At 49.1% G+C, this 25,725-nt stretch overlaps 12 protein-coding genes across 12 annotated transcripts; 6 read left to right on the forward strand and 6 right to left on the reverse strand.

Annotated features, from left to right (window-relative positions):
* Positions 1 to 33: 33 nt before the first annotated feature.
* On the forward strand, positions 34 to 6,761 carry MYCFIDRAFT_202168 (uncharacterized protein; the record flags this gene model as incomplete). Its single annotated transcript, XM_007924919.1, has 4 exons — positions 34 to 90; positions 718 to 5,366; positions 5,417 to 5,688; positions 5,989 to 6,761. 4 exons carry the CDS (start codon positions 34 to 36, stop codon positions 6,267 to 6,269), a joined length of 5,259 nt encoding a protein of 1,752 aa, XP_007923110.1. The 3' UTR covers positions 6,270 to 6,761.
* MYCFIDRAFT_171444 (uncharacterized protein) lies at positions 6,363 to 6,721 on the forward strand (the record flags this gene model as incomplete). The annotated part of the gene is made up of 2 exons (XM_007924920.1): positions 6,363 to 6,376; positions 6,415 to 6,721. 2 exons carry the CDS (start codon positions 6,363 to 6,365, stop codon positions 6,719 to 6,721), a joined length of 321 nt encoding a protein of 106 aa, XP_007923111.1.
* Positions 6,762 to 6,807: 46 nt separating the features above from the next.
* On the reverse strand, positions 6,808 to 7,688 carry MYCFIDRAFT_161194 (uncharacterized protein). The gene has a single exon (XM_007924921.1). It carries the CDS (start codon positions 7,641 to 7,643, stop codon positions 7,086 to 7,088), a length of 558 nt encoding a protein of 185 aa, XP_007923112.1. The 5' UTR covers positions 7,644 to 7,688; the 3' UTR covers positions 6,808 to 7,085.
* Positions 7,689 to 8,032: 344 nt separating this feature from the next.
* MYCFIDRAFT_171446 (uncharacterized protein) lies at positions 8,033 to 8,502 on the forward strand (the record flags this gene model as incomplete). The annotated part of the gene is made up of 6 exons (XM_007924922.1): positions 8,033 to 8,053; positions 8,082 to 8,140; positions 8,185 to 8,195; positions 8,247 to 8,300; positions 8,366 to 8,416; positions 8,456 to 8,502. 6 exons carry the CDS (start codon positions 8,033 to 8,035, stop codon positions 8,500 to 8,502), a joined length of 243 nt encoding a protein of 80 aa, XP_007923113.1.
* A 3,380-nt stretch (positions 8,503 to 11,882) lies between these two features.
* Positions 11,883 to 12,629, reverse strand: MYCFIDRAFT_171447 (uncharacterized protein; the record flags this gene model as incomplete). Its single annotated transcript, XM_007924923.1, has 9 exons — positions 11,883 to 11,891; positions 11,924 to 11,994; positions 12,021 to 12,114; positions 12,148 to 12,154; positions 12,192 to 12,251; positions 12,287 to 12,409; positions 12,439 to 12,498; positions 12,562 to 12,590; positions 12,624 to 12,629. The coding sequence occupies 9 exons, from the start codon at positions 12,627 to 12,629 to the stop codon at positions 11,883 to 11,885; spliced, it is 459 nt and encodes a 152-aa protein (XP_007923114.1).
* Positions 12,630 to 15,962: 3,333 nt separating this feature from the next.
* On the forward strand, positions 15,963 to 16,678 carry MYCFIDRAFT_171448 (uncharacterized protein; the record flags this gene model as incomplete). The annotated part of the gene is made up of 6 exons (XM_007924924.1): positions 15,963 to 16,047; positions 16,074 to 16,160; positions 16,192 to 16,254; positions 16,302 to 16,459; positions 16,487 to 16,533; positions 16,570 to 16,678. 6 exons carry the CDS (start codon positions 15,963 to 15,965, stop codon positions 16,676 to 16,678), a joined length of 549 nt encoding a protein of 182 aa, XP_007923115.1.
* A 28-nt stretch (positions 16,679 to 16,706) lies between these two features.
* On the forward strand, positions 16,707 to 17,018 carry MYCFIDRAFT_171449 (uncharacterized protein; the record flags this gene model as incomplete). The annotated part of the gene is made up of 5 exons (XM_007924925.1): positions 16,707 to 16,734; positions 16,764 to 16,816; positions 16,850 to 16,877; positions 16,911 to 16,925; positions 16,969 to 17,018. The coding sequence occupies 5 exons, from the start codon at positions 16,707 to 16,709 to the stop codon at positions 17,016 to 17,018; spliced, it is 174 nt and encodes a 57-aa protein (XP_007923116.1).
* Positions 17,019 to 17,364: 346 nt separating this feature from the next.
* Positions 17,365 to 18,969, reverse strand: MYCFIDRAFT_40679 (uncharacterized protein; the record flags this gene model as incomplete). Its single annotated transcript, XM_007924245.1, has 1 exon — positions 17,365 to 18,969. One exon carries the CDS (start codon positions 18,967 to 18,969, stop codon positions 17,365 to 17,367), a length of 1,605 nt encoding a protein of 534 aa, XP_007922436.1.
* A 454-nt stretch (positions 18,970 to 19,423) lies between these two features.
* Positions 19,424 to 20,437, reverse strand: MYCFIDRAFT_82720 (uncharacterized protein; the record flags this gene model as incomplete). Its single annotated transcript, XM_007924681.1, has 2 exons — positions 19,424 to 20,007; positions 20,059 to 20,437. The coding sequence occupies 2 exons, from the start codon at positions 20,435 to 20,437 to the stop codon at positions 19,424 to 19,426; spliced, it is 963 nt and encodes a 320-aa protein (XP_007922872.1).
* Positions 20,438 to 21,351: 914 nt separating this feature from the next.
* Positions 21,352 to 22,079, reverse strand: MYCFIDRAFT_213900 (uncharacterized protein; the record flags this gene model as incomplete). Its single annotated transcript, XM_007924926.1, has 1 exon — positions 21,352 to 22,079. One exon carries the CDS (start codon positions 22,077 to 22,079, stop codon positions 21,501 to 21,503), a length of 579 nt encoding a protein of 192 aa, XP_007923117.1. The 3' UTR covers positions 21,352 to 21,500.
* A 1,055-nt stretch (positions 22,080 to 23,134) lies between these two features.
* On the forward strand, positions 23,135 to 24,412 carry MYCFIDRAFT_186118 (uncharacterized protein; the record flags this gene model as incomplete). Its single annotated transcript, XM_007924927.1, has 2 exons — positions 23,135 to 24,180; positions 24,391 to 24,412. The coding sequence occupies 2 exons, from the start codon at positions 23,135 to 23,137 to the stop codon at positions 24,410 to 24,412; spliced, it is 1,068 nt and encodes a 355-aa protein (XP_007923118.1).
* An 818-nt stretch (positions 24,413 to 25,230) lies between these two features.
* MYCFIDRAFT_40917 (uncharacterized protein) lies at positions 25,231 to 25,689 on the reverse strand (the record flags this gene model as incomplete). Its single annotated transcript, XM_007924258.1, has 1 exon — positions 25,231 to 25,689. One exon carries the CDS (start codon positions 25,687 to 25,689, stop codon positions 25,231 to 25,233), a length of 459 nt encoding a protein of 152 aa, XP_007922449.1.
* Positions 25,690 to 25,725: the final 36 nt, after the last annotated feature.

Here is a 25,725-nt window from a genome sequence, read left to right on the forward strand (position 1 = left end):
GAGCTCGGGGCCTTCTAGGGTCCTGTAGGCTCAATGTTCAGCTCATGTGGACGACGTGTTACGAGGGAGTCTGAGAAGGCGGCACTCGTCGTGAGGCTCCGTAGACATGAAGCCATGGCGGACGCCTCGCACGTGGCGATCCTACGTTGATCTTCCAACATATCGATGTCCACTGCTGCTGGTCACCAGGTGGTATAGCTCCATCTGTCCCCGAAGCCATCGTTGATGCCAATGCTGCATACGAGAAGTGCGCTGCAATCGGACGTTGTAGTTGTCTTGGCCTCGTGTTACAGCGCGGGAGCCAAAGGCAGGCGTCGGCTCTGGGTGCGAAGGTTTCGGCTTCAACGTCAAGGGTCTGCAGGCAACCAAACCTCCGCTCCGCCCACCTTTGGAGGCTCGTTTCACCGTTCACGTAGTAGTACGTCTGGCTTCTCCCCACGAGCAGGGAACAAGGGCTGGCCTTTGATCTGCTTCTACTTACTCTTGCCACACTAAAGCATCGTGACAATTGGCAATCTCCAATTGGCAACACACCGTCGCATCTTTCCCTTCCACTGGACCCTTCCGTCGGCGCCGGGAGCTCACCAAGAGGGTGTGCAGCACCCGCGGTCGACTCGCCTGGTCAGGTGGGACGCTGAGCACAGTGTCGCGTGGGTCGAATGAACATCGCTGGCCAGACTCCACCGTGCGACGTCCATCATGGCCGACCTACACCAGAACCCGGAGCTGCAGCAGCGACTGCGAGACCTCGACCATGAGTTGGAGGAAGGCGATATTACCCGCAAGGGCTACGAGAAGAGGCGAACCCAGATTCTGTCACAATTCCTGACTCCCGAGCAATTGCAGGCAGCGCGCATTCCGAGAGCAGATCGCGCGGAAAGCATGTATTCAGTGGAAAGCAGCAGCGCGCAACAGCATGCGAGAGGCGCGAGTTATGGCAGTATACAGCCAAGCATATACGCTCAGGACTACAGCACGTACGACGGCCAGAATGGATATGGTCAGTACGCGGCGAATCCGCAGATGCAGCAGCCGCGACCCGTCACCCCAGGATCGATGTCAGGTCCGGTCCAGAGGTTTCAGGAACAGCAGTTGGGCATGAGACCGCCGCCAGCTGCAGCGGGGCAACGACAACCATCCATAGGCGGGCTGCGGCCAGCAACGCCAGGAAGTCGCCCTGGCACGCCTGGGAGTAGGTACAGCTCGAATGGCGGGACAATGGTCAATTCTGATTATGCCTTCAATCCGGATGCCAGCAACAGTCGCATGAGCACCATGCTAGACTCTCAACACGGATATTTCTCGGACTTTGCAGGTACACAGGGAGAAGGGCAGACACCCACGAGAGAGAGTTATGGAGGGCCGCAGCGATACAGCATGGGCGAAGCCTTCTCGCCGACTGCATTAATTCCACCTCCGCTCATGCGCGACGACATGGCTCCTGCACAAGTTCACCAATTACCACTCGAACCTCGAGATGTACCATTCGCCGTATACGATCCGCACAATGCGAATGTGCCCATGTCCAAGTTTGACAACATCGGTGCGGTGCTCAGACATCGCGGGAAAATGCAAGCTCGACAGCCAGCATATTGGGTGCTCGATCCGAAAGGCAAAGAGACGGCTTCTATCGCATGGGACAAGCTTGCTTCTAGAGCGGAGAAAGTGGCGCAGGTCATAAGAGACAAGTCCAATCTCTACCGGGGCGATCGAGTGGCACTCGTTTATCGAGACACAGAAGTCATCGAATTTGCGATTGCGCTGCTAGGGTGCTTCATTGCAGGAGTTGTTGCAGTACCGATCAATAATGTGAATGACTACCAAAAGCTGTCTCTCCTGCTCACCACCACGCAAGCTCATCTTGCGCTCACGACGGACAGCAACTTGAAAACCTTTGCGAGGGACATCAGTGCTCAGAGATTGAAATGGCCAACAGGAGTAGAGTGGTGGAAGACGAACGAGTTTGGTTCGTATCATCCCAAGAAGAAGGATGAAAATGCTCCGCTGCAGGTACCGGACTTGGCGTACATAGAGTTCTCACGGGCTCCTACTGGTGATCTGCGTGGCGTCGTGCTGTCTCACAGGACCATCATGCATCAAATGGCGAGTCTATCGGCGATACTGTCAACGATACCAACGGCCGAGAATCAAGACACTTTCTCGTCGACTTTACGAGCAGAAGATGGCTCTTTCGTGGTGCCTCGTCGTGGCAGACACGAGACCATAATGTCCTACCTTGATCCTCGAGAAAGCTGTGGCTTGATTCTAGGCGTCCTACTCGGCGTATATGGCGGCCACACAACAGTCTGGTTCGAGAGCAAGACCGTCGACACACCCGGCATGTACGCACATCTCATCTCGAAATATCGAGCCACTGTTATGGTAGCAGACTATCCGGGATTGAAGCGTGCAGCGTACAATTATCAACAGGATCCGATGGCAACAAGAAATTTCAAGAAGAATATGGAGCCGAATTTCTCATCAGTAAAGATCTGCTTGATAGACTGCTTGACCGTTGACACCGAATTCCATGAAATCTTGGCAGATCGATGGCTAAAGCCGATGCGAAATCAAAGAGCTCGCGAGCTGGTTGCACCTATGCTGGCGTTGCCCGAACACGGCGGCATGATCATATCTGTACGAGACTGGCTAGGTGGTGAAGAAAGAATGGGTTGTCCGCTCACGATAAACTCGGACGGCGACGATAGCGACGACGACGAACCGAGTAGCCCGTCAACGGAGAACAATTACACTTCGTTGCTCAATTCTAGCACAACTGGCAGCAAGAAGAAGCAGAAGACGAGTCGTACCGAGCTCAGCGAAGTCTTGCTTGACAAGGAGTCCCTCAAGACCAACGAAGTCGTTCTACTAGCGAGAGGCGAAGAGGCGCGCAGACGAGTCAACGAGCCTGGAACAGTGCGATGTGGCGCGTTTGGCTACCCCATACCAGATGCGACACTTGCAATAGTCGATCCTGAGACGAATCTGCTCTGTCCGCCTTACACCATTGGTGAAATATGGGTGGACTCGCCATCGCTTTCAGGAGGCTTTTGGGCACTGCCCAAGCATACCGAAACCATCTTTCACGCCCGACCATATCGATTTGTGGAAGGAAGTCCAACACCAGTCTTGGTGGAACCCGAATTCCTGAGAACAGGCTTGCTTGGCTTCGTCGTGCAAGGCAAGATATTTGTGCTAGGCCTCTATGAAGACCGCATAAGGCAGAGGGTAGAGTGGAACGAAGGTGGAATGCAAGAAGTGGAGCACCGATACTTCTTCGTGCAACATCTCGTGGCCAGCGTTATGAAGACAGTGCCGAAGATCTACGACAGCTCGGCTTTTGATGCTCATGTCAATGGCGAGTACCTCCCTATCATCCTCATCGAAACGCAAGCTGCTAGCACAGCGCCCACAACGACTGGCGGTCCACCTAGACAGCTCGACATTCCATTCCTCGATTCGCTGAGCGAGCGAGTAATGGAAGTCTTGTACCAGGAGCACCATCTGCGTGTCTACTGTGTCATGATGACTGCGCCAAACACACTACCACGTGTCATGAAGAATGGTCGGAGGGATATCGGCAACATGCTCTGCAGGAAGGAGTTCGACAATGGCAACCTGCCGTGTGTGCACGTCAAATTTGGCGTTGAGCGCGCAGTCCAGAATCTGCCGCTTGGCGACGACCCTGCTGGTGGAATTTGGTCACCTTTGTCCAGTCAGATCAGACAGGATATGCTCGCGATGCATTCGGACAAGCAGTACTCGGGCGTCGATCACCGAGAAGTGGTGATCGACGACCGCACGAGCACGCCTCTCAACCAGTTCAGCAACATTCACGACTTGATGCAGTGGCGGGTCTCGCGACAAGCCGAAGAACTATCATACTGCACCGTCGACTCTCGAGGCCGAGAGGGCAAGGGCGTCAACTGGAAGAAGTTCGACCTCAAGGTTGCTGCAGTGGCTCATTATTTGAAGAATAAAGTCAAGGTTCAGCCAGGCGACCACTTAATACTGATGTACACGCACTCCGAGGACTTTGTGTACGCGGTGCATGCATGTCTGTGCCTCGGTGCTGTCGCTATGCCGATGGCGCCCATCGATGCTAATCGCCTCAGTGAAGATGCACCTGCGCTGCTACACATGATTGCCGACTTCAGAATCAAGGCGGTCTTGGTGAACGCAGAAGTCGACTCACTAATCAAGCAGAAGACAGTCAGCCAGCATCTGAAGCAGTCAGCTCTCATTCTGAAGGTAACGCTGCCACCAACGTACAACACCAGCAAGCCGTCGAAGCAGTCGCACGGGTGTAGGGAGCTTGGCTTCACAATTCGACCGGCTTGGATTGCCCCCGGTTATCCTGCTATCATTTGGACGTACTGGACACCAGATCAGCGTCGTATCGCCGTCCAGCTAGGACATGACACGGTCATGGCACTTTGCAAAGTGCAAAAGGAGACTTGCCAAATGACGTCCACCAGACCTGTTCTTGGCTGTGTCCGAAGCACAATGGGCATTGGCTTCCTCTACACTTGTATGATGGGGATCTTCCTCGCGACCCCAACATATCTGGTGTCACCGGTAGACTTTGCAGCCAATCCTAACATCTTGATGTCGACACTAGCGAGGTACAAGATCAAAGACACATACGCCACAGCACAAATGCTTGAGCATGCCATGGGACACAACGCAGGCAAAGGCGTGCAACTTCTCGAGCTCAAGAACTTGATGATCTCAACTGATCAGCGACCCAAGACTGATGTCTACAGCCGTGTCAAGCAAGCATTTGCGGCATCACAGCTCGACCGGACTGCCATCAACACAATCTACAGCCATGTGCTCAACCCCATGATCGCAAGTAGGAGCTACATGTGCATAGAACCCATTGAGCTGTACTTGGAGCCAACGTCATTACGAAGAGGCCTGATTGTGCCAGTGGATCCGGACCAGGAGCCGTTTGCACTGCTTGTACAAGACTCTGGAATGGTGCCGGTAAGCACTCAGATTAGCATTGTCAATCCAGAGACCAACAGACTGTGCCTGGTTGGTGAGTACGGCGAGATCTGGGTGCAATCTGAAGCCAACGCGCACTCTTTCTATGGCTCGAAGGATGCATTCGATGCCGAGCGCTTCAACGGACGAACAGTCGACGGCGATCCCGGTGTGCGATATGTCAGGACTGGAGACCTTGGCTTCCTTCATTCTGTCAGCAGACCTATCGGGCCTGGTGGCAATATGGTGGAGATGCAAGTGCTCTTTGTGCTCGGAAGCATTGGCGAGACCTTTGAGGTAAACGGCATGCAGCACTTCCCAATGGATGTCGAGAACAGCGTAGAGAAGTGCCATCGGACGATCGTCAGAGGTGGATGGTGAGTCCAAGAGTCCAATGTTTGCCTTCGTGATTGCTAACATCTAGCAGTGCCATCTTCCAGGCAGGCTCTTTACTGGTCCTCATCGCCGAAGTGCGCACCCGCTCCTTCCTTGCCTCATTGGTTCCGATAATCGTAAACACCGTCCTGAACGAGCATCAACTTATTCTTGACATTGTTGCATTTGTCGACTTTGGCAACTTCCCACGCTCGCGTCTGGGCGAAAAGCAGCGAGGCAAAATCCTCGCCAGCTGGGTCAGCCGAAAGATGCGCACCTTGGCACAATTCAGCATTCGTGATCCAGATGCTGAAGGCAGCATCGGTACGGTGGTGCCCGAGCAAGCACTCCTCAGGAGGCCGAGCGCACAGAGTGGCCTTGCTGGAGCTAACAGCCTTAGGAAGGGAGAAAGCTCGCTTCGCCATGTCGAGAGTGTGACGCACATGCCGGTGCCGGAGGAATCACCAAGCTGGGAACAGCAGGATCCATTGTCAATCCTGACACATGACACTAAAAGCCCATCGGGGACTATGGGTGGAGAGACGTTGTATACTGATGCTACGCGAAATGATAACACGCCCACTCAGAGCGAGCACGCACAGCTTACGCTCAACACGACCACAGACTATTCGCCCGTAGACCAGGGCCACGACGACGAGTACTCACATCCTCGGGCACAGTGGAACACATACGAATCTGGATCTGGGCAGTATCACCCTACACATGGATATCCAGATTACCCTAGCAGTGGAGTTGGACAAATGGACTATTCTCCCGAGGAGTCACCTGTCGAGGTGCCAGCGCCGCTCGGAACGCTCAAGGTTGCCAATAGGACTAGCAACGATAGCGATGATGACGACTGGGGTGGGCAAGCGCTCAAGGAGCTCAATTTGGGGCCCAGATGATCAAGAACACAAATTCACATTCATTGCTTCTGGGGCAAGCTCATGAGCAGTCGCTTTGCTATGTTTGGATACGATCGAGATTTAGCGCGCAACATGGAAAGAGCGGCGTTCATTGATAATTTTTCTCGGTTCAAATAATGTACAGGAAAAGAGGAGCATGTATAGGGAATGCTGGTGCGCATGACTTTTCAATCATTGGGCGGCGGGTGGGAATGGAAGGGGATGGGATGATCAGTCTTAGCGAGAGTATTGGTGTGTATCAATCTCTTGGTAAAGGCCGAAACGATACGAGTTGCACGAACGAACGGAAGAAAGGCTGGATGACACTGGCGCTTATTAGCCAAGTATTGAAACATTCTCGCGACTACCTGACGAAGGCCAACACGGAATGCGGCACGCTCGCCGATGTCTTAGACAAGACCATTCTCGATGTCGGCGCTTATTCAATATAATACAATTTCGAACGGTCACGAATGAGCGTTCATTGCGCCGATGAAGAAAATCTTGGATGAGGAAAGTTGTCTGGAATTAGGTAAGTGTTCTAGTTCTGTTTTCTTTTTCGCTGTCTTTGCCCTAACTATAATCTGTCGTTCGTAAAATTTCACGTGGCCAGCGCCAACAACACAACATAACCAAGACCGTTTCAGCATGGTCGTCGTAGGTAGGTAGGTAGGTCGGTATCTATGCACAGAAAGCAGAAGCAGACCTCCCCGGGAAAGTCAGAAGGAAGAAGAAGAAGAAGAAGAAGGAAAGGCAAACACCAGAAATCCCCATGCCGCTAAATCGCATCACAAAATCCCTCAAACCAACCACTCACTACCCCGTCCTCGTCGTCTCCGGTTCATAAAACCAATACTCCGCCGCATACTCAATCTGAAATTCCTCCTGCTGCCCTTGACAGCTTTTCGGCGCCACACCGCCCGCAGTATTGATGCGGAAGATCTCCTGAAAAACACAGCCCTCGGGGTTTTTGGCCGTGAGTTTCAACCACGGCACTGCTCCATACCCCCTCCCATTCTGTCCCACACACGCATCTTCGGGGGCGGCGGTGGAGTTGAGTTTTTGGAAGCCGCCGGCTCCGTAGGATGTGAGGGTGGTGTCGAGGTTGAAGTAGGCGGTTGTGGAGTCGGTGAAGTAGTGGTGGCCGGAGAGGTCTTGGTAGATGGGGGAGGAGGGGGTGGTGGATTTGGGGGTTGGGAGGTCCAAGGCGATTGCGGGGATTTTGGAGAGCAGGGTGGGGCTGTTGGCGGAGAGACAGGTTACGTTGAAGAGCGAGGCTACGGCGCCGGCGGCGACGGGGATGGCGGTCGTGTTGGTGAGGTCGCAGGTGTAGTTTTGGGTTCCGCGGCCGACGGCTACGTGGTAGAGTTGCATTCCGGGGGAGGGCGGTGGGAGGGGTATTGGTGCTGTGGGGGAAGAAGTGTGAGTTGGTTGGTTGTTTGGGAGGTTGGTGGGTGAGGAATTGGACTTACCTTGGGGTAGAGACACTGAGGCGAGATCGCATTGGCCGGTTACGGAGCTTTGGTATGTGGAAGAACCTCTTCCTCCCCAGTTGTGGCCTTTTCGGTTTGCCCAGTCGTAGAAGGATCCTGAGTTGCGGTGATCCCATGCCCAGCCTGGTGTTCGTTTTTCTTCTTGGGTGTATGGTGCGGCATTGATCAGAGTTGTGAGTGCGAGTATTATGCTCGCGTGCGGGAACAACATTGTTGTAAGTTGTCGTCAAGGTGATGGATCGTTGAGTGGTGTTGATCGATCAAATTTCGATGCTTTCTTCGCAGCTGAAGGTATGGATGTGTTGCTGCAGCTCAAAAGTCAACGTTCCTTCCCAACTTTTCTATATACATGGCTGGGCTTGTACAACCACGAGGTAGGTGTACGGTAGCGTTAGATGGATTAGCCGCCGTGCTGGAAATAGCACACGATTAGGTGGAGATTTCTAGAGCTAGGGTTCGAGGTCTGTGCGCTGCTCGGTCTCAGGTTTCTTCTTGTTTGCTGCTTTCGATCTTGCAACGATCAGACGTTCGATTGATCGTTAAATATTGCATGATATCCACTCGGTTGATATCGCTATGCTACAATCCGAAGGCTGGCTGTAGGCGTGCATCGTTGCGTTGACCGTCGACATATGATATGCATTGTCCAAAAACGTGCATTTAGCTTACTATAGGCGCAGCTTCGCCTGTCAGTCTGGCTGCGGGGAAGCCCTACACTTCCGAAGAGCCTTGGCGAGTAGCCACACCGCTATTTTCTTACTAAATCCACTCTTCTAAGCTCCTCTATTATAATAGAATCCTATTAATATCGTGTCGACGATTTCTAGTAGTATAGACGACTTCTAGGTGTTGTTTCTAGTATAGTATAAAGCCTCGTCTAATCGATAAGGCCTTATAGGCGCTTCTTAAGTCTTATTTCGTCTAAGGCTATACTCCTAAGCAGATAATCGAGGAAACAAGAGTGCTAATAACCGTTAGATCGATATATCGATATTAGTAGAAGTAGAGGTTGTTTAGTAAGCTATATATAAAGAATACTAGTGCGAAGAAGGATACAAAGAGGAAGCTTTTATACTAAGAGGAAGAATAGCTATATAACTACCTCTGCGAGCGTCTAGATACCTATTTTATAGAGATAAGCGCTACTCTTATAGACGAGTTTATCCGGCTACGACCTATAGTAGAAGGTAGTAAAGGAATCGAGCTTAATACAAGTATACTACGGCAGGTATTGAAACGGTAGGGGTAGACTCGTACGCGGCTTTAGGTAAAGGTAAAGGAACGCAACCTATTACTAAGGGCTCTATAGGTAATTAGGTACGCGAGTTAGCCGGTAGATAGGCTTATTTTTATCGACGAGACGGCCTATAATTAGAAAACTAGTTAGCGGAAGTATAGCTAGTTACTACGAGGTATAGCATATTATAATTATTAGTATACGAAAAGGGAAGTAAGATAGTCTATCTTACCCGCCTTTACTATCTACAGCTATTTGCTATATACGTACGTATACTAGGGTTCGATTAATAGTAAGCGATTTAGCACCTAGTTAGAGGAAGAGGTGCTACCGTACCTTGCTAATAGTCCGTTAATAATATTTGTAATAGATAATGCGAGTATCTACTATAGTAAGAGGGTTAAGGAGGCTATACTAGAAGCTAGTTACTATCTCGAATACCTTCTACTATACTCACCGGATTTGAATCCTATCGAATAGACATTCAATCTGCTTAAGAAGACTATTAAGAAGTATCGCTATAAGGTGCCGCTTTTCGAAGGTTTCTAGGACTACTTAGTGTAGTATTTATACAAGTATAGAGGCTAAAGGGCTCGTAAGTTGTTTAAATACGCTAGATATAACGTCGAGGGCCGAGATTTGCCGTACGATCCTAAAGCCTTCGAAATAAGCGCTAGATCTATATAGAACATACTTAATATAGATACTAAAGAGTCCGCATAGTATACGCAATATAAGGGTACGCCGCCGACAGTGCTAGATAACCTAGATAATTATATATTAAGTAAGGAAGAGCTTAAACGGGAACTAGAAGACTCGGATATAGACTTCGAGGATTTCGAGTAAATTTACTAGCGCCGGCAAGCGCCGAGGGCAGAGATTTAGGTAAATAGTTCGAACGCTAGCTTTTCTTACCGGTCTATTTGTTTTATAAGCAACGTATTTTAACTAATATACTAAATCGGGTCTAAATAAGTGTATATGTAGCAAGAATCTCCCGCTTATTACAAGGTTGTATATATTGTAGTAATAAAAAGAATATTGCCTAAAGAAAGCCCGAATTCGATTATATCTCGCCCTCCTCCGTAGCGGCTCTATTCGTAGCGATAATATTATCGTCCCTCTACTTTAACTATTCTCGTATAGCCTCTTTTAATCTTAGTCGCATACTATATACTTCCTTAAGCTCGAGAGGCTAGTTAGATTAGTCTATATTAGCGATAGCATCGAGGCGCTATACTGTTCCTACGAATACCTTTATATAGGCGCGGAGAGAGTCCTATTCCGCGAAATCCGGCTAAAGGGCGCACCACTAGAAGAACTCGGTCGTAGTAGCCTTAGAAATTACTATACGCGGCACTTTAATAGGCGCCTTATAACCTAAGCGATAACTAGCAAGAGTACGAGTAGGAGTCTTCGACGGCGTGCTAGGAATACGACCGGAGCTATAGGTTTACTAGTGCAGTATTCTACCTACAAATTCGCCTATTATCTTTATTATTCTACCGTTAGCCTTAGCAGCCTCGCTATTGCTGCCTATTCTGCGTACCTGCTAGCCTTAATACTTCTTCTTAATCTTGCGAGAGATTAATATAATCTCTATCGATACTAGAAGCCTATCTAGCTAAGAACTATCCTTATTCTATACATACTAGCCTTTAGCAATAGCCTAGCTTAATTTGGTTATTGCGGCTTCGAAGAAGGGGAAGTGATTCTTACTAAGCTCCTTTACCGAGCGATTAAACTAGTATATAGCCTCGCCGGCCTTGCTGCTTTGTTTATAGTCTTTACGAGTATAGAGCTACTCGTTAAGGATCTTAAAGTCGTATCTACTAGCAGACTCTAGTTTAGCGACAATTGGACTAGTATTCCTTATTTAGACCGTATCGGGGTTCTTCTTCTGCTTCTTAATTGCCTTGCCTTTACTAATAGCTGCTACTACTAGCTTAGGCTTAATATAGAAGTCTATATCTACGAAGGGGTTCTTCCTCGAAGCCTTTACTAGATCTACGGCTATGTCGAGAGCTTGTCTATAAACCTTATTACTGTTAATCTCATTATCCCCTGCTTAGTGCTAATCGCTAGTAAAAGTAGTCTTCGAGCCGTTAGCGCCTACTCGGATAATAATACGATAAGGCCGTTAATAGCTATTAAGCTAAGCGGACTTCGCGGCCTACGAGTAACTATCCTATCCTTCTATCTTCCTCGTAATAAGGAACTTTACCGGCTTCGTAGCTAGCACTCGAGCGCTACCCTTCTTAGCTAGATTAAAGACAGTCTATTATCCTTTATAATAGAAGACTTCTATACCTTCCGAGAAAGAGCTAGGCGCAGTTATTAGGATATTGCCGGTAGCAAGAGCGGCTACGCTACTAGTAGCCGTCGCCGCCTCCTACGTAGTATTAAAAGAGGAGGTAGAAGAAGCTTTAGTAGAGGAAGAAGCGGCTATTTTGCTAGGTAAAACCCTACTATTATCCTCTACTAGTACTACTACGGTCTCCTTACTTAACGTAGCCGAGGAATCTACGATTAGGTTAGGCTCTATAACGGCAATCGCTTTACCCTTCTTACCGGTAGTAGACCTACTCTTTAGACTACTCTTTACCTACTACTAAGGCCTATTAGTACCTTTTCTTATTAGCGGCGGACTAATAGCCTTCTCGAGAGTATAGATTACCTTCTTTAGCGTTTGTTAGTCGTCTAATCGCACTAGAGGCTTACCGGCGGTCGTACGTATCGGTCTTAGCGCTATTATTATAGTAGATTGTCGTAAATAGCTAGAAATCGATAGAAATACGCGTATAAGGCTTGAATACTCTATTAAACGATAGGAGGCGGGAAGAATAGCGAGATTCTATATACAAAACTACCCCTATATCCCCCCTAGTAGAGCTCGAGAGAGGTGGAGGCTCTGCGGGCCGTACTGACAGGCGAATCTGCGCCCATAGTACTGTAGAAGCAGGAAGTGGAGCTAATCTCCCGCGGCGGCATTTTGCTGTCATTCTATTCTGAGCAAATTACTCCGTTTGAGCCAGAGATGAAGCTCCGCAGAGCGAATAGCAGGCGGGGCCGGGCGCTTAGGTGCAGAGGCGAAAGCAGAATGGATTATGGCTGGCTCAAATCTGCAGAGCTGCTTGTTTCAGACCACCTCGTTGCTACGCGCTGCACCCGACACCTCTCCAAGACCTTCACAAGCTCAGTCCAGGAAAAAATACAAAGCTACTGCCGGCCTGCCATGTGAGGCCGTTGTCTCTGACCTGCTTCTCGGCCTAGTTCTAGTCGGCCACGCCTGCCATGCCTGCTCGCTGCCATAGAATATCTGAAGAACTGACAGGCCAATGCATGCTGAGACATCCTGACCTGGAAGATCGCCCAGCCTCGTCTGGATGAATGCATGCGTAGTGGCGAACCTATGACACACGGCGCTTGCGGGTGCGACGGCATGCGATGCGGAATCTGAGCTGTCACTGAGAGCATGCTCTGTACGGCAAGCTGACTTCTGCATTGCACAGAGGCTGCATCCCCTTAACGAAGGCCGTAGTTATCTCCGCTGAACACCCACCCTAGCAGCCCCCCTGCTCGGTTCCACATCTGATGCTAAATTCAGTGTGGCCCTATACAAACCTGCATCGCCCCTCGAACTGCGAGGCTGTCCGATTAGGTCTCGGATTTAGCCGTAGTAGAGCTAAAGGTTAAGAAGCCGATACCTTTACGAGTCGTCCTTTATAGCTAAAGGCTCTATAGCTATTAAACCTTAGCAAGTAAAGGAATATAATGCCGCCTAGCATACTAAGTAGAAAGGTTTATAAACTACTTCTATAGATAAATATAGACTAATATATATAATAAGGGTCCGGTCCGCTTCCGCTTAAGGGAAGAGTTAAGACAGCGCCGTAGACTATAGTCTAAAGGTATAGAATTAACGGTAGAAGAGGTCTATAACTTAGTGCCGCTAGCGAGTCTATTAAAGCTACGCTTGTCTACTAAGAGTAAGCGCTAGAAGGCAGTTATTAAGCGTCTCTCGAAGCTCGAGTTAACGGTAAAGGACTTAAGGATAGACCTAAACCTAGTAAACTAGCAATAGGCGGAGTTAGCGCGTACTAAATATAAGGTAAAGGATAAAGAAGGCTCTTAGTAGAGCGACGAGGAGGTTGTTAGGGTAGCTAAGTTTAATAGCCTATAGAAGGAAGTAAGTAAGCTAAAGAATAAGGTTGTTAAGTTAAAGTCGGCGTTATAGAGCCTACTAAAGGCTTAAGTAAAGGTATTATAGAGCCTAGCGTAGAAGCGGCTTCCGGTTAAGGTTAAAGTCTAGCAAAGAAGGCGTATAAATCCGGCTAGTAGTGCTATATAGGCTTACAAGTATTGCAGATAGTAATAGGACTATAATAGGAATACGACTTAGTTATATAGTGTTCCTACTTGCTATCGAGAGGCTAGTATTTAAACCCCTAAGCCGTCCTTATATACTTATAAAGGTAACAACGTTAGCGTAGAAGAATAGGCTTTATTGCATATATAGCTCTTCTACTACGCTCGAGGCGGCGGAAGTCCTTATCTATAGGTAAGCTATTACCCTTCCTAATCTAATAGCGTCGCGATCGAGAGCCTCTACTATTATAGGTATAACCTAAGATAAATTAACCGTTGCTTCGAGGAGGCGGCGGAGTTAGTATACGTAGAGCCCTTATAGTAGCCTCTATTGCTTCTATCTTATTAAGCTCTTACTATCCGAGTTAGACTATTTGCTATACTAGCGATATACGGAAGTCGCGTTAGTAAGTAAGTCGCTAGTCTTTAGTCTACTTCTTATCGCTACGGACGAGAACGAATAAGTTAATTACTATAGTATCTAGTAGGAAGTAGAATAGTAGATGCTAGCCCTTTCTTAACTTGTACTAGGTTAAGCAATAATAGCGTAGCTAGTTATAGATATTAATACTACCTATATAGTTATTATATAAGGCGGCAACCTCTAGAAGGTCCTTCTCTTCTTTGCTATCTATCTTCTAGTATATTCGTACGTGTTTGTCGATATATACGTTGTTTCCTACTCGAGGGCACTCTCGAAGCCGTCGTAATCGCTCGAATAGACGATACCCGGTTATAAGGAACTAAATAAGGTTCCTATCCTGCTAGATAACCGCCGCTATACCGTAGATTGCCTTATAAAGCAGTGTATCGTAGGGAAACCGCGTACTCTTCCGATTAAGTATCGGGAAGGTCGAATTCTTCCTCGTACTATCTCGTTTTAGTATCTCTAGTTTCTCGAAGGTTTTGCCGCGCTATAGCTAAGAAAGTAAGCTAGATCGTATAGTACCGGTCGCCGCGATGCCTAGGTGCCTTAAGACTGTAAATAATAGCACGTTGTTAAATAGATTGTCTATATAAATATAGAAGAAGTATTATAGGAAAGGAAGTTATAGGATTAGTCGAAGAATAGCCTACCTAAGCGAGCTTAGCTTTAAGCTAAGCGAGACGGTAGGCGATACGATTAGGCTTTCGGGTCTCTCGGTAGCGCGGTCCGCGCGGTCGGTACGGACCGCGGTAGTATAACTTTCCTTTCTTACTTGCTATACTAAATACAGTCCTGTATTCAATCCGTAACTAATACTACTAGGACTACGGCTCTTACGCTTACGACGCTTCTTATTACTCTCCTTCTATCGGTCTTTCTTCTCGGCGTCCGTAAGAACCTCTAGAGCTACTACCGGGTACTAAGCGACCGTCGAAGCGATAGAATCCGTATCTTCTACCTCCTACTTATATACCTTCCGAGGGCTTAAGAATAAGAAGGAATATAGGTACCTATCCTTATATAGATATAATATATAATATCCGATAGGCGTTAGCTTGCCTCTTATTATAATTATATACCTAGATTTGCCTATAAACCGGACTATACTCTCGTTAATCGATACGTTAGTACTAGGTACGACAATCTCGCGGAATTTGCTACGCAATATATTAGCAAGCGGTAGTATCTAGGTCTAGGTAGGTAAACCTCTTCTACTTAACGAGAGCGCGTTATTCCGGTACTATAAAGCAGCCTTAATCTGCTTAAATCGCTACTCCTTTATATACTTAGCAATACTATACCTTAGCTAGTATCTATCTTCGCGCTAGTAATCGGCCTTATCGGATATCTAGATTGCGGATATATATATAATTAATCTAACGAAGATCCGTATTATTAGCTTGTCTACCGGCTTCTAATTATAGCTAGAAATAATAATCTTATTATCCTTCTTAAATTGCGGCTTATTGCTAGCGTACTCGTTAGTATACTCGATAAGGCGGTTTATAACCTTATTAGTCTAGAAGAGTATAAAGAAGCGATATTAGACGTCGTCTAGTAACAATAAGTTACTATATAGGTCCGTAGGCAAATTAACCTGCCGCCGGTAAGAGGTACTAGTTAGTAGCTCGTAGCGACCTTCTATTCTATCTCCTTCCGCCGGATAGTATAATCCGCCTACCCTACTATCTCCGCCTATGCCTTCGACGTCGTTATCTCCTTCTACGACTACTAAACCCTTATTATCTACGCTACTTAGTATAGGTTCTCCTGCCTTCTTAAAAATCGGCTCTCTTTCTTTAGTTAACTAGTTAGTATTTAACTTATTGTTATCTATTAAACTAGCGGATATATCTAGCTAATTATTATCTTTATCGTCGTTATAAGCCTCTTCTATAAAGGCTTAGAAGCTCGCTATTGTATAGCAATTATATGCTTCTTAGCGGCTTAGAGTTTGAATTTATAAAGGTAATTAAGTTAGTATAGACGACCGATAGCGGCGACTGCAGCTAAGCGCTTAAAGAGGCATAACGCACCTATAACCGAGACTAATTGAGGCCTGTTTATTCACCTACAGAGCGGCTTCTATATGCTAACTAAGTGGACCGTATAGGGGTTAATGCCTGTTTTGCCGACGAACGCTCCGACGCAACGAGTTTTTACAGGGGATGAGCCTGAAAAATCGTCTAGCCCTCCCTGGTGGCCTTGCAGCCTTGACCTGGACAGTAGATCTTAGCTGCAACAGCCGCTTCTGTGAGAACTGAACCCTGATTAGGAAGTTGAGAAGGCTGAATGCTGGCATCACCGAGCATTTGCGAGCTCGACCAAACGTGTTTATGCATCGCTATCACCTTCACCGACACCTTGTTGCACGCTTGGCGCTGCAATATGTCCAAGTCCATTGCTTCGACGCCAACGTCGAGACCATCTCTGCCACAATGAACACCAATTTGCATTTCTGTTCGAATTGCTCCTCTAGCCTTGGAGGATTGCCCTGCACAACCAAGGCCATCAGCTACACACCGCACGCACAATGCTGACGATATCTGTCTGGACCGTCACCATCGTCGGTCTTCCACTGTTTCTGCTGCTGGATCTCTTGGCTCTAGACTGGCAGCCGCCCTTCGACGCCTGGCACATCAAAGAATCACCACCAACAGCATCAGTTTGACATAAGCTAGCTGCACTCTAGCTCGCTCACTCGCTCCATCATACCACGATAAATCACTTCTTGAAAAGGTGTCATCGAACAGCTCTGCGGCGTCATGCTTGCAGAAAATGTCTATCCTGGGCGGCAGATATATCCAGCAATCGCTACATTGCCGGGATTATGGTAGCCCACAGCAGTTTCTCTGGAACTACCGCTCAGCCCGAAGGAGCCTGATCAATCGAGATCCTTACAACCTTTGACGATGAAGAAAATTTCAACAATACAGTTTGGTACAATACTTCGAAGACATTATATAAAGTGCTTTTCTTTCGTATCGGAGATCATCGCAATTCGTCTCTCCGGAAGATTTTTGTTGTTATTAGATACTTTGCAAAGGGCACGCAGCAAAACTCCAACCGTTACGGCGATGATAGTTAAAGGGGTTTAGCTGCTGTATAATTGGAAGGCACGATTGAAGTCAGTGCATCGAATTATATTAATGCTATTGCTATTAAGGGTGGAAGGAAAATTCTTCTATATCACTTCCTTCACGAGTTGGAGGATTCATCCGTGACATCTTACAAATTTTGAGGGGACCTCGAAGAGCAAGGCTAGACTATTAGGTTGCGCTTTTTCAGCTGCATAACGAAATGAAATGGCATGGATAAGGTCGTGTGGAATGTGCTTTCACGTTGGCCCATGTCAACTTGAGACTGGACGAGGAGGTAGTAGTTCAAGCCTTTTCTGCTGAGCTCACGTCTCACGGACATATGTGCTTCGCAACGCAAGTCTTCGCAGAAAGACTGCATTGTGCCAAATTGCGATTCGAGGGCGAGGTCTCTGGTACGTTGCGTGTTTAGCCGTGACCTTGCTGATGGAACCTACTTGGAGAAAGGAAATTGTTATTGGTACATCTGATATCACATCCTAGGCCTTGCTTTGGAAAATCTCTTTCTTCGCAAGGGTTGCTGCGGCTGTTTCCAAATCGGTTGATCTGGATCTGCACCGACCAAACAGTTTACCGTCTCATTGCCTTCTCCAGAATCATTGATCTGAGAGCCAGTCGGCGCTCGGGATCGGCCAGTAAGCTTGACGTATGCATCCAATGCATCTACAAGCACACGACCCGTACTCAATGCTTCCGTTGCCCGCGCATGCGAGTACGTTGTGAGCAATTGTTTCGCTCCATCACGATCGCCTGCTTCAATCAAAAGCTTTGCAGCCTTCTCATATAGCTCGACATCTGTCCGTGAAGCGTTCTCGAGCCCATGAACAACTTCTTGGACAATTGGAAGATATTTGTGTGGGTCAGAGCACGTGTAGTAGAGGATCTGCTTGAAGACTCGTCCGGCGAAGTGAGTAGCCTCTTCATACTGGAAGTCGGGATTCAGGAAGGAAGAAGATGCTTCGTCTGTCAGATAGCGATGTTCGGAGTATTCTGCCAAGACGCTGTTCACGCCAAGCCACCACGGGTTGAAAGGTGCTGTCACAGACCCTGTCGGAGCAATCCAAATCCGCAGAAGGTCTGCATCGATGCCTTCGCGCAGAGATACGACCTGTCCGTAGCCTGCTTCATCGTCCGAGATGCGGTAATCGCGCACACGTTCAATCAGGTCTTGCTCAGTCACGGGAGCCATGGCATATGTAGCATCTTCCAGAGCTGCCGGTGACATGTACTTGAAGCCTCCATCCCTAGCGGAATAGTTCCCTTGTAGACCGTACACATTGAAAATGTTGAACGGAACAGAGCCATTGGGATTCCACCAGCCTTTCTCGATGGCAAAAGAGACCAGGTTCGGAGAGCCCATATATTCAGTGCTGTTCTCAAAATCGACCGGGAAGTCTTGGATGTAGCCAGGATACAGCACGCGAACTTCGCTAGAATGCAAGCGCTCCGCAGCCCATAGCTTCTGACCACCAGCAAACTCAATAACAACCCATCCTTCGTCCTTGTCGGCGATGAGATGACTGTTACCGCCATAGTCCGCATAGCCATACTTTACAATCATGTCACCAATGATCTCCACGCCTTCACGAGCCGTGCTAGCTCGCTCCAGAACGACTCGAGCAAGATCACTATATTGAAGACCCTTCTGAGGCGTCAATGTCTGAGCCAGCTCCCACAGCTCACTCCTCGACTCAGACCAGACATCACGAACGGCAATTCCCTTCTCGCTCAGCCCGCCATTGGTAAGCGGAGCTGGAAATCCTTCATAGTCCGAGTATTCCATGGAGATATAGCGAAAGGTATGGTTGACTTGAGGAATCTGGATGAGCTCTCCTGGTAAGACCGCATCTCCTGTGACACCGACTGTGATGGTGTCATTCGGACCGTGATCTTTGGCAGCGAAGATTTGGAGCCAATGGCTCGAGACTTCTTCGCCTGTACCTCCAACCATAACGCCGCCGTCTGCTGTGAGGTCTTTGCCAACATAGAAGGCATAGCTGGCTGTCGTTGATTTTGTGAAGTGAATGATTGACAATGCTGCGGCAGCCAGGATAGCGCCTGCTTTCCCTTGCAGCATGCTGGGCTGTCGATGAGGAGAATTTGTGAAGCTTGGCAGCTGGAGTCAGTATCACAGTTCTGCATCAGCGATTTCACGGATCATTATTACCTTGAGGCATCCATGCTCTCGTCGAGAATCTAAGGCAAAGGCCATACCAAGCTCGGTCTAGGGTGCAAGGTCGTCTGCTTGGCTCGTTGGCCGCTTGCTGCCCGGCTGCATCTTGCCCGAGCCGAGTGCCTGGAAAAGTCGATTGATGCTATTATGCGTTTCTCTAAGAGCATAATGCGATTGCGAGTGATTGAAAAAAAAAGAGGGAGGAACGAGCAAGTTGCAGTCAACTCTTGGCGTTTTCGTTAGCCGAGCTGTGTTCTATCAATAGAATTATCGTGAACTCATCAAAATTTCATGGTCCTCATCAACCGTTGGAAAGCTTCAATGCAACCACACCCAAACAACAACAACAACACAACACTCATGGATAATCGCGCCTCGCTTTGATGATTGCGTTGACCATCTCGTTACCAGAGCCCCAGCCGGCCCATGCCAGTCCATTGCCGCCGTCAAACGTCACAGAGAGTGTACCCCAGATGTATCGTCTGCCGTTGACGTTCTCCCAATGCGGACCGCCTGACTGCCCTCCAGCACAATCGGTATCAGTATAGTAAGGAGCGGTGCCATCGCAGTCCCAGGCGCGATAGCCCTCAATAGGATTTCCATCAGTACGATATGGTCGTGTCCCGCTGTCTTTGTCTCCTGGATATCCCATGTGGCGGAAGATTGGCTTGTCCTTTTTGCTTGGGTCTGGCAGTTTGGCTCCAAAGAATCCAAGCTTGTCTCCCAATCTTTGGTCAAGGATCATGACAGCCCAGTCACCTTTCCAACCACAAGGCGTGCCCCAAGTATAATTGCTGGTAAATATCTGTTGAACATGGGCACTGCCATCGCGAGCGGTTTGGTCGTAACCAGGAGAGAATGTGCCGGTTGCGCCGGAGGCGATGCAGTGTTTGGCTGTTAATATGTGGCGAGGTCCGACGAGTGCGCCAGAGCAGAAGACACCTGGGATCTGTTAGCAAATGACCAATGCAAGACGTGCTGGATAATTCGCACCATTTGACCATTGGAGTTTGCCCACGGCATTGAAAGGATAGCTGTTGTTGTTGAACAGGTAGCGATCATCGTTACCATCGATGAAACGACGTTGTATAGCAGTTTCTTCGTCCTCGTTTTGGTCGTTCCCAATCGGGGCCACCCATGAAGCAGGCTCTGCAACAGGTGCAGTCTGATTGAGTGTCTCATTGAGTTGGAGTTCGTTGTCGTCCAGGACGCGTAGATCGGGGACAATATCGTCGCTACCATCCGGCTGGAAGTCCGGGTCATAGCCTAAGGGTTTGCTTGTTTTGACTTGCCAGTAGGGCTGAACAGGAGAGCCATGCATCTTCAGGGCGAAGCTCAAGAAAAGCAATGTGTATATCGGTCTGGAAAGCATGTTTGCTGATGTGCTATCTTTTCGAGAGCCATGACAGCTGATTAAGTACTCTTTGAATATGTTCCATGTACAACCGCTGGAGTGCTGGCGTTGTTAGCCTGCTTGTGCAGCCTGCCCGACCTCACCAGCCTGGTGGCTCTCAGTGTTTTGCCTCTTGACCCTCAGAATCTGACAATGCCACAGCGGCTGGTGCGAGCCATTTCACGGGAAGAGGAGCTTGGACGCAGGTCTCTCAGGCGCGCTTTGCCGTGTGAGAACTGAACGACGCTGGGAGCCGTTTCCTAAGCCACAGTGCCAATGCTGTCAGCACATCTTAATTCATCCAAGCCAGCCAACTTGTGCGAAATGCATCAGGCACTGTATCTGGGCCTGCAACATTGAAGGCGTGACTTTTGAGAATGTGGCCGCACTGATTCGTCTGCTCCAGGTTCAGTCCATCCGCAAAACCTCATCTGCGATATATCCCTGCTGCCAACTGCGCCAGCTTGGCTTCATTGCACACTTCTCGATTGGCACGACCTCGCCGTTCGTGTTCACGTAAGCTTCGAAGCCAACGGAACCGGCTTTCTTGGCGATAAGATGATCTCGCGCCAGCATACACAGCCATGCGTCCGCAAGATCGCCAAATGTAAGGCATCTCGTAGCGGCTGCTATGTCCTTGCGTATCAACTCGTCATGGGGAAATTATTCAAGCTGGACCTTCCATGTGTTCTTCTTGACCGCCGGCAGCTTCCTCCAAGAGCCCACGGGAAATGCTGAAGTATTGCTGAGTTCTCCTATTAAGACCTTTGATGAATCAATGCAAAGTCCGAGGATTTGCTGGTCACCGTCTGCAAGCTGATGGGATAAGCCAACTACTTCAACTGATTCGTCTCCAGCAGTTCGAACACGCCGAGGGCTCGAGCGGCGGCCGCAAGACCTAGGTTATATTTGGCGTTCTGCGACTGCATTGTTGTCGAGAGGTTATCGAGGGACCATGTGGTGTATCTCAGCGTACATCTACAATGGCACAGCAAGAGCATTTGTGCTCAAGTGAGTGTCATTCTCTGATGTTCTCTTGACTTCACGTCGTCCCTCTTGTTCCCATAGACACTTGTTCGCAGTCGTATCGCGCCATGAAGAACGGAATCTCAGCTTCGCTCAAGGCATAGAACTTTGCTCTCATGCCCTGCTCCCAGGCCGTCTCATCAGAATACTTGAACAGTGTGTCCATAATCATGCCGAATGTAACACCTTGTTGCCCTTCTCCTGCCGTCAACAGTGGTCTTTTCGAATATCTTCTCGGAACTCCAAGCAAAATAGCAGCCGGAGCTGGCTGACACGGAAACATCCTACGCCAGCTCCCATGACTTTCATCACGACGAGGAAGCCGCCAGAGCTCAATCTCCCCACATGCGAAATGCTGCCCAATACCGATCGCGTGATACGTGTGGAAGAATCTCGGCTCAACATTAGCTGTGAGTAGCGAGCTTGTTGGGTTGGCTTCCAGATGCAGCTTCTGTCTGAGCGGAAGAGAAGTCTTCGCTACGAACTGCATTTGGCGACATACTGCTTCGCATCGCAGTACATCTCGAGCAGGCAGGTATCCAAGTATCATCTCAAGAAGCTCGAAAGTGTTGTAGACCTGCTGAGCAGCAGCCATTGTCGTCCGACCCGGCACCAGCGCGCATCGTGTTCGGTTGAGCGCCTCGCAATTCTTCTATCAATGTGCGGATGTTGGCGGAGCAAAAGCGATCGCAACTGTTCGCAGAGTCAGTCATAATGGTGATAGGGAGCTGCGATAACTGTGCTCCGATGACTGTTCTGGTCACGTGAAATTGAGTTCGGCCCCAAAACACGATCTAAAGGAGCTCTTCACAAGAACCCAAGCATCTTTAACTTGACAGCATTATTAACGACCTCGACCTCTCCATATCGTCTCCTTTGCATTTCCGAGATGGCGATCACCGATAGTCACCTACGTCCTTGCAGCGCGAACAGAACTGCGTCATCCTAGATCCTTGTTTGGCCACCATGCCGCAGTCCGCCTGCTTCTCGGAAGGCTTGAATTTCGAGATCGCCAGACGCTCGTGCGTGGAGGCGAACGCTCGTCAACAAAGATCAGAAAGAATTGAATTGAAAGAGCGGGATGGAGCTTGAAACAAGTGGCTGTCCAGAGAGCAAACAACCTTGTCCCTTCGTGCAAGCATAAGCGCCTTACGTCTCGACGCCTCAAGAGCACAAATGGCAGCTCTGAAGAGATTGATATACTCGATGCTATCTGTTTGTACAATTCGCCGTATCTCCGTTGGGATCGCTAGATCTAGGCATGCTTGTCAGGTTCCTGTGACACCTCGCCGAGCAACGGCCTAGCGATCAATCACCGCAAAGTGCCTGCCTTCTACCGCATGGCCTCATCCTCTTGCGCATACAGATGCAAGGAGAGGTGAAAACTCCGATTGACAATGGGCTGACTCAAAAGGTGGCGAGGTAGTGCTCTACTTCACTTCCCGTAAACCTTAATTCTACATCTAATCCTATTGTTCTTTTTGTGCGCCAAACATTGCTCGCGCTGCACTTCTACGTCTCGATAGGGAGGACAAGGCGAGCGCACACGCATCGCATCGAGCAGGACATTCTTTTTAACATCGCTTCGCAATGCGCTACTTTCCCTTGATCGCAGCCTTAACAGGCATAGCAGCATGCGCCGACATTGATATGGAAGGCCTCCCAGACACAGGACTCGACACATCAGACTGGACAACGGGAGAAGCACCACCACTCGACGACCTCGTCAACCTCGACGACATCCAGATCGCAGCCAAAAACACTCTTTCAACCAAAAACTACGCATACTATCGCACAGCAGCTCTAGACGAAGTGACCTACAACGCCAACCTCTTCATATGGAACAAGATCCGCCTAAACGGCTTCAGCTTCGCCGACGTCTCAAACGTAAACCTCAAAACCTCGATTTTGGGCCACGAGTTCTCCGCGCCATTCTTCATCGCCCCAGCAGCAAAAGCAGGAAAAGCCAACGAAACCGCAGCAGAAGCCGGCCTCGTCCAAGCCGCAGGCGCAGCAGGAATACTTTACATCCCCTCAATCTCCTCAACCCTTTCAATCGAAGAAATCGCAGCTGCATCAAACACCTCCGACCAAATCATGTTCCATCAAGAATACATCTGGTCCAACACGACGAAACTCAAAGACGAACTGTCTCGAATCAGGGAGTCTGGCTTCAAAGCTCTGGTTCTGACAGTTGATAACACTGGAGTCAACGGGATTCGAAACCGTCAGATGCGTTTCTCAAGCGGGCTGGCAGATGATCGTCATTCCGCAGATCTCACGATTTCTGCGCTAAAGAAGCTGCAAAAAATGACGTCTCTGCCCATCATTCCGAAAGGTGTCAAGACGGCTCACGATGTGAAGTTATGCGCCGATCTCGGATTCCCAGCCGTATACATTTCCAATCACGGAGGTCGAGTCGTGGATCTCGCTCCTACAGCTGTGGAAATCCTGCTCGATGTGCATCGTCTATATCCCGAAGTCTTCTCACAAATTGAAATCTACGCGGATGGGGGCGTGAGGAGGGCGACGCATATCCTGACATTATTAGCTTTGGGGGCTAGAGCGGTGGGAGTGGGTCGGAGCGCCATGTTTGCGAATGTCTATGGCGCAAAAGGGGTGGGGAAGATGATTTCGATTTTGAAGGAGGAGTTGGAGAGTACGATGCAATTGATGGGGCAGTCGGATATCGATGGGTATCGAGGGAATATGACATTTGTGAATACCAAGCAGGTGGAGTTGGAGTTCTTTGGAAAGGTTTTCGATGAGGATTTAAGTTCGCGGCCGTTTGTTTTTGGGAATACGAGTTATGGGAGTTATGGGAGGTAGATAGTGGAGTGTTTTGGATAGTTTTTGGGATGCTCTGGGTGCTTTGGGATAGATCATGGAGAAATTACTGCTCACAGCGCATGGAATGATTATGTTTGATGGACTGTGAGATATGCCTGAGCGCAAATGCCGAGATACATAGGCATGGGAGTGTCGTCCATGGATCTGTAAGCATGGTGGCCTTGAGTCGTCGAACACGAATTGGATGCAGCTCTAATTTGCTCGATTGCATGCTGGCGCTTCTCTTCCTCAGTCCTCTTCTTTTACGCTTCAATGACATGTGGCTTCTCGGCTCGCCCACTGGCGCTGGTGATCTTGGCTGTGACCTAGTCAGTAGGTGTGCAACCTATGTTTGAAGGGAGCAGAGCTTACAGATGTCATTGTTATGCATCCTAGGATTCTGGGCCGCGATGGCTGCGTGGAGGTCGAGACGATAGATCATGAATGCGTCCTTTGGGCGTGCTGCACTTTTAGTCTTGCGCACGAAATCCGAGACGGTAGATCACGAATGCGTTCTGTGGGCGTGAAATCTTCTCTGCACTCGTCTTCGTGTGCGTGGATGTAGCGGCGACTGCTTTTGAAATCTGGGGTAAGCCCTAGTTGTAATTTGTAGAGGATGCTTCTGGGCAGCGGCCGGTCTAAGTTCCTTGGGAGGGCTCCGCCTAGCCACCGAGGTCTAATGGACCTACTGGAGAGGTCGAGCATTACCGCTATCAGCCTGCACCGGAGCAAAGACGGGCTCTCGGGCGGCACGCCTGAGGAATTGTCAGCATGTTGGAAGGCGATCGTCAATGTGTACCCACCAGATGATGCTCTCAAATAAGAGGCAATGCTTATCCGTGCGTGACAGCCTTTTCATGCCGTTCGCAAGCTCTGCAGACAGCATCGTTCAGCGGTCAGCCAAAGCCGCCCGGTTCTCACAACACCTCGAGAACCAAACCCACGGCCTCATCGAACTGCGCCCTTCCCGTCAAATTTTCGGCAGCCTTTTCAATCCCCATCCCAATAACCAGCAACCTCTCCTCAGCGGGGTTCCTCATCAACAGAGCACTCCCGATCGTCGTGGCCAAGGTCTGTCCCACCACTTCATCTTCTGGTTTGGTGCCTCCAAGAATCGTGGTGGCAGTAAGATGACTCATTGGTAGGAGACTGTTGTCGGCAGAACTGGATTGAATGGCAGGATTCATTGGATCAGCTGAGTTGAGAGAAAGCGGGACATGGACCCAGTGCGACAGCTTTCCTGATTGCGAGATTGTGATGAGGATTTTGTCGGTGAAGGCCATGGAGTGGACTTGAGTTGGGGTGTTGTTGATGAGGCCTGCCGCTTGCTTTGAGGGTGTAGGAAAGGCACACTCGGTCACGAAGGGTGTAGCCATAGCTGCCTCTGACAAATTGTGCCAGCCGTCGATAGG

The sequence above is a fragment of the Pseudocercospora fijiensis genome (genome assembly GCF_000340215.1).
Source record: "Pseudocercospora fijiensis CIRAD86 unplaced genomic scaffold MYCFIscaffold_2, whole genome shotgun sequence".
In the NCBI taxonomy this organism is placed as follows: domain Eukaryota; kingdom Fungi; phylum Ascomycota; class Dothideomycetes; order Mycosphaerellales; family Mycosphaerellaceae; genus Pseudocercospora; species Pseudocercospora fijiensis.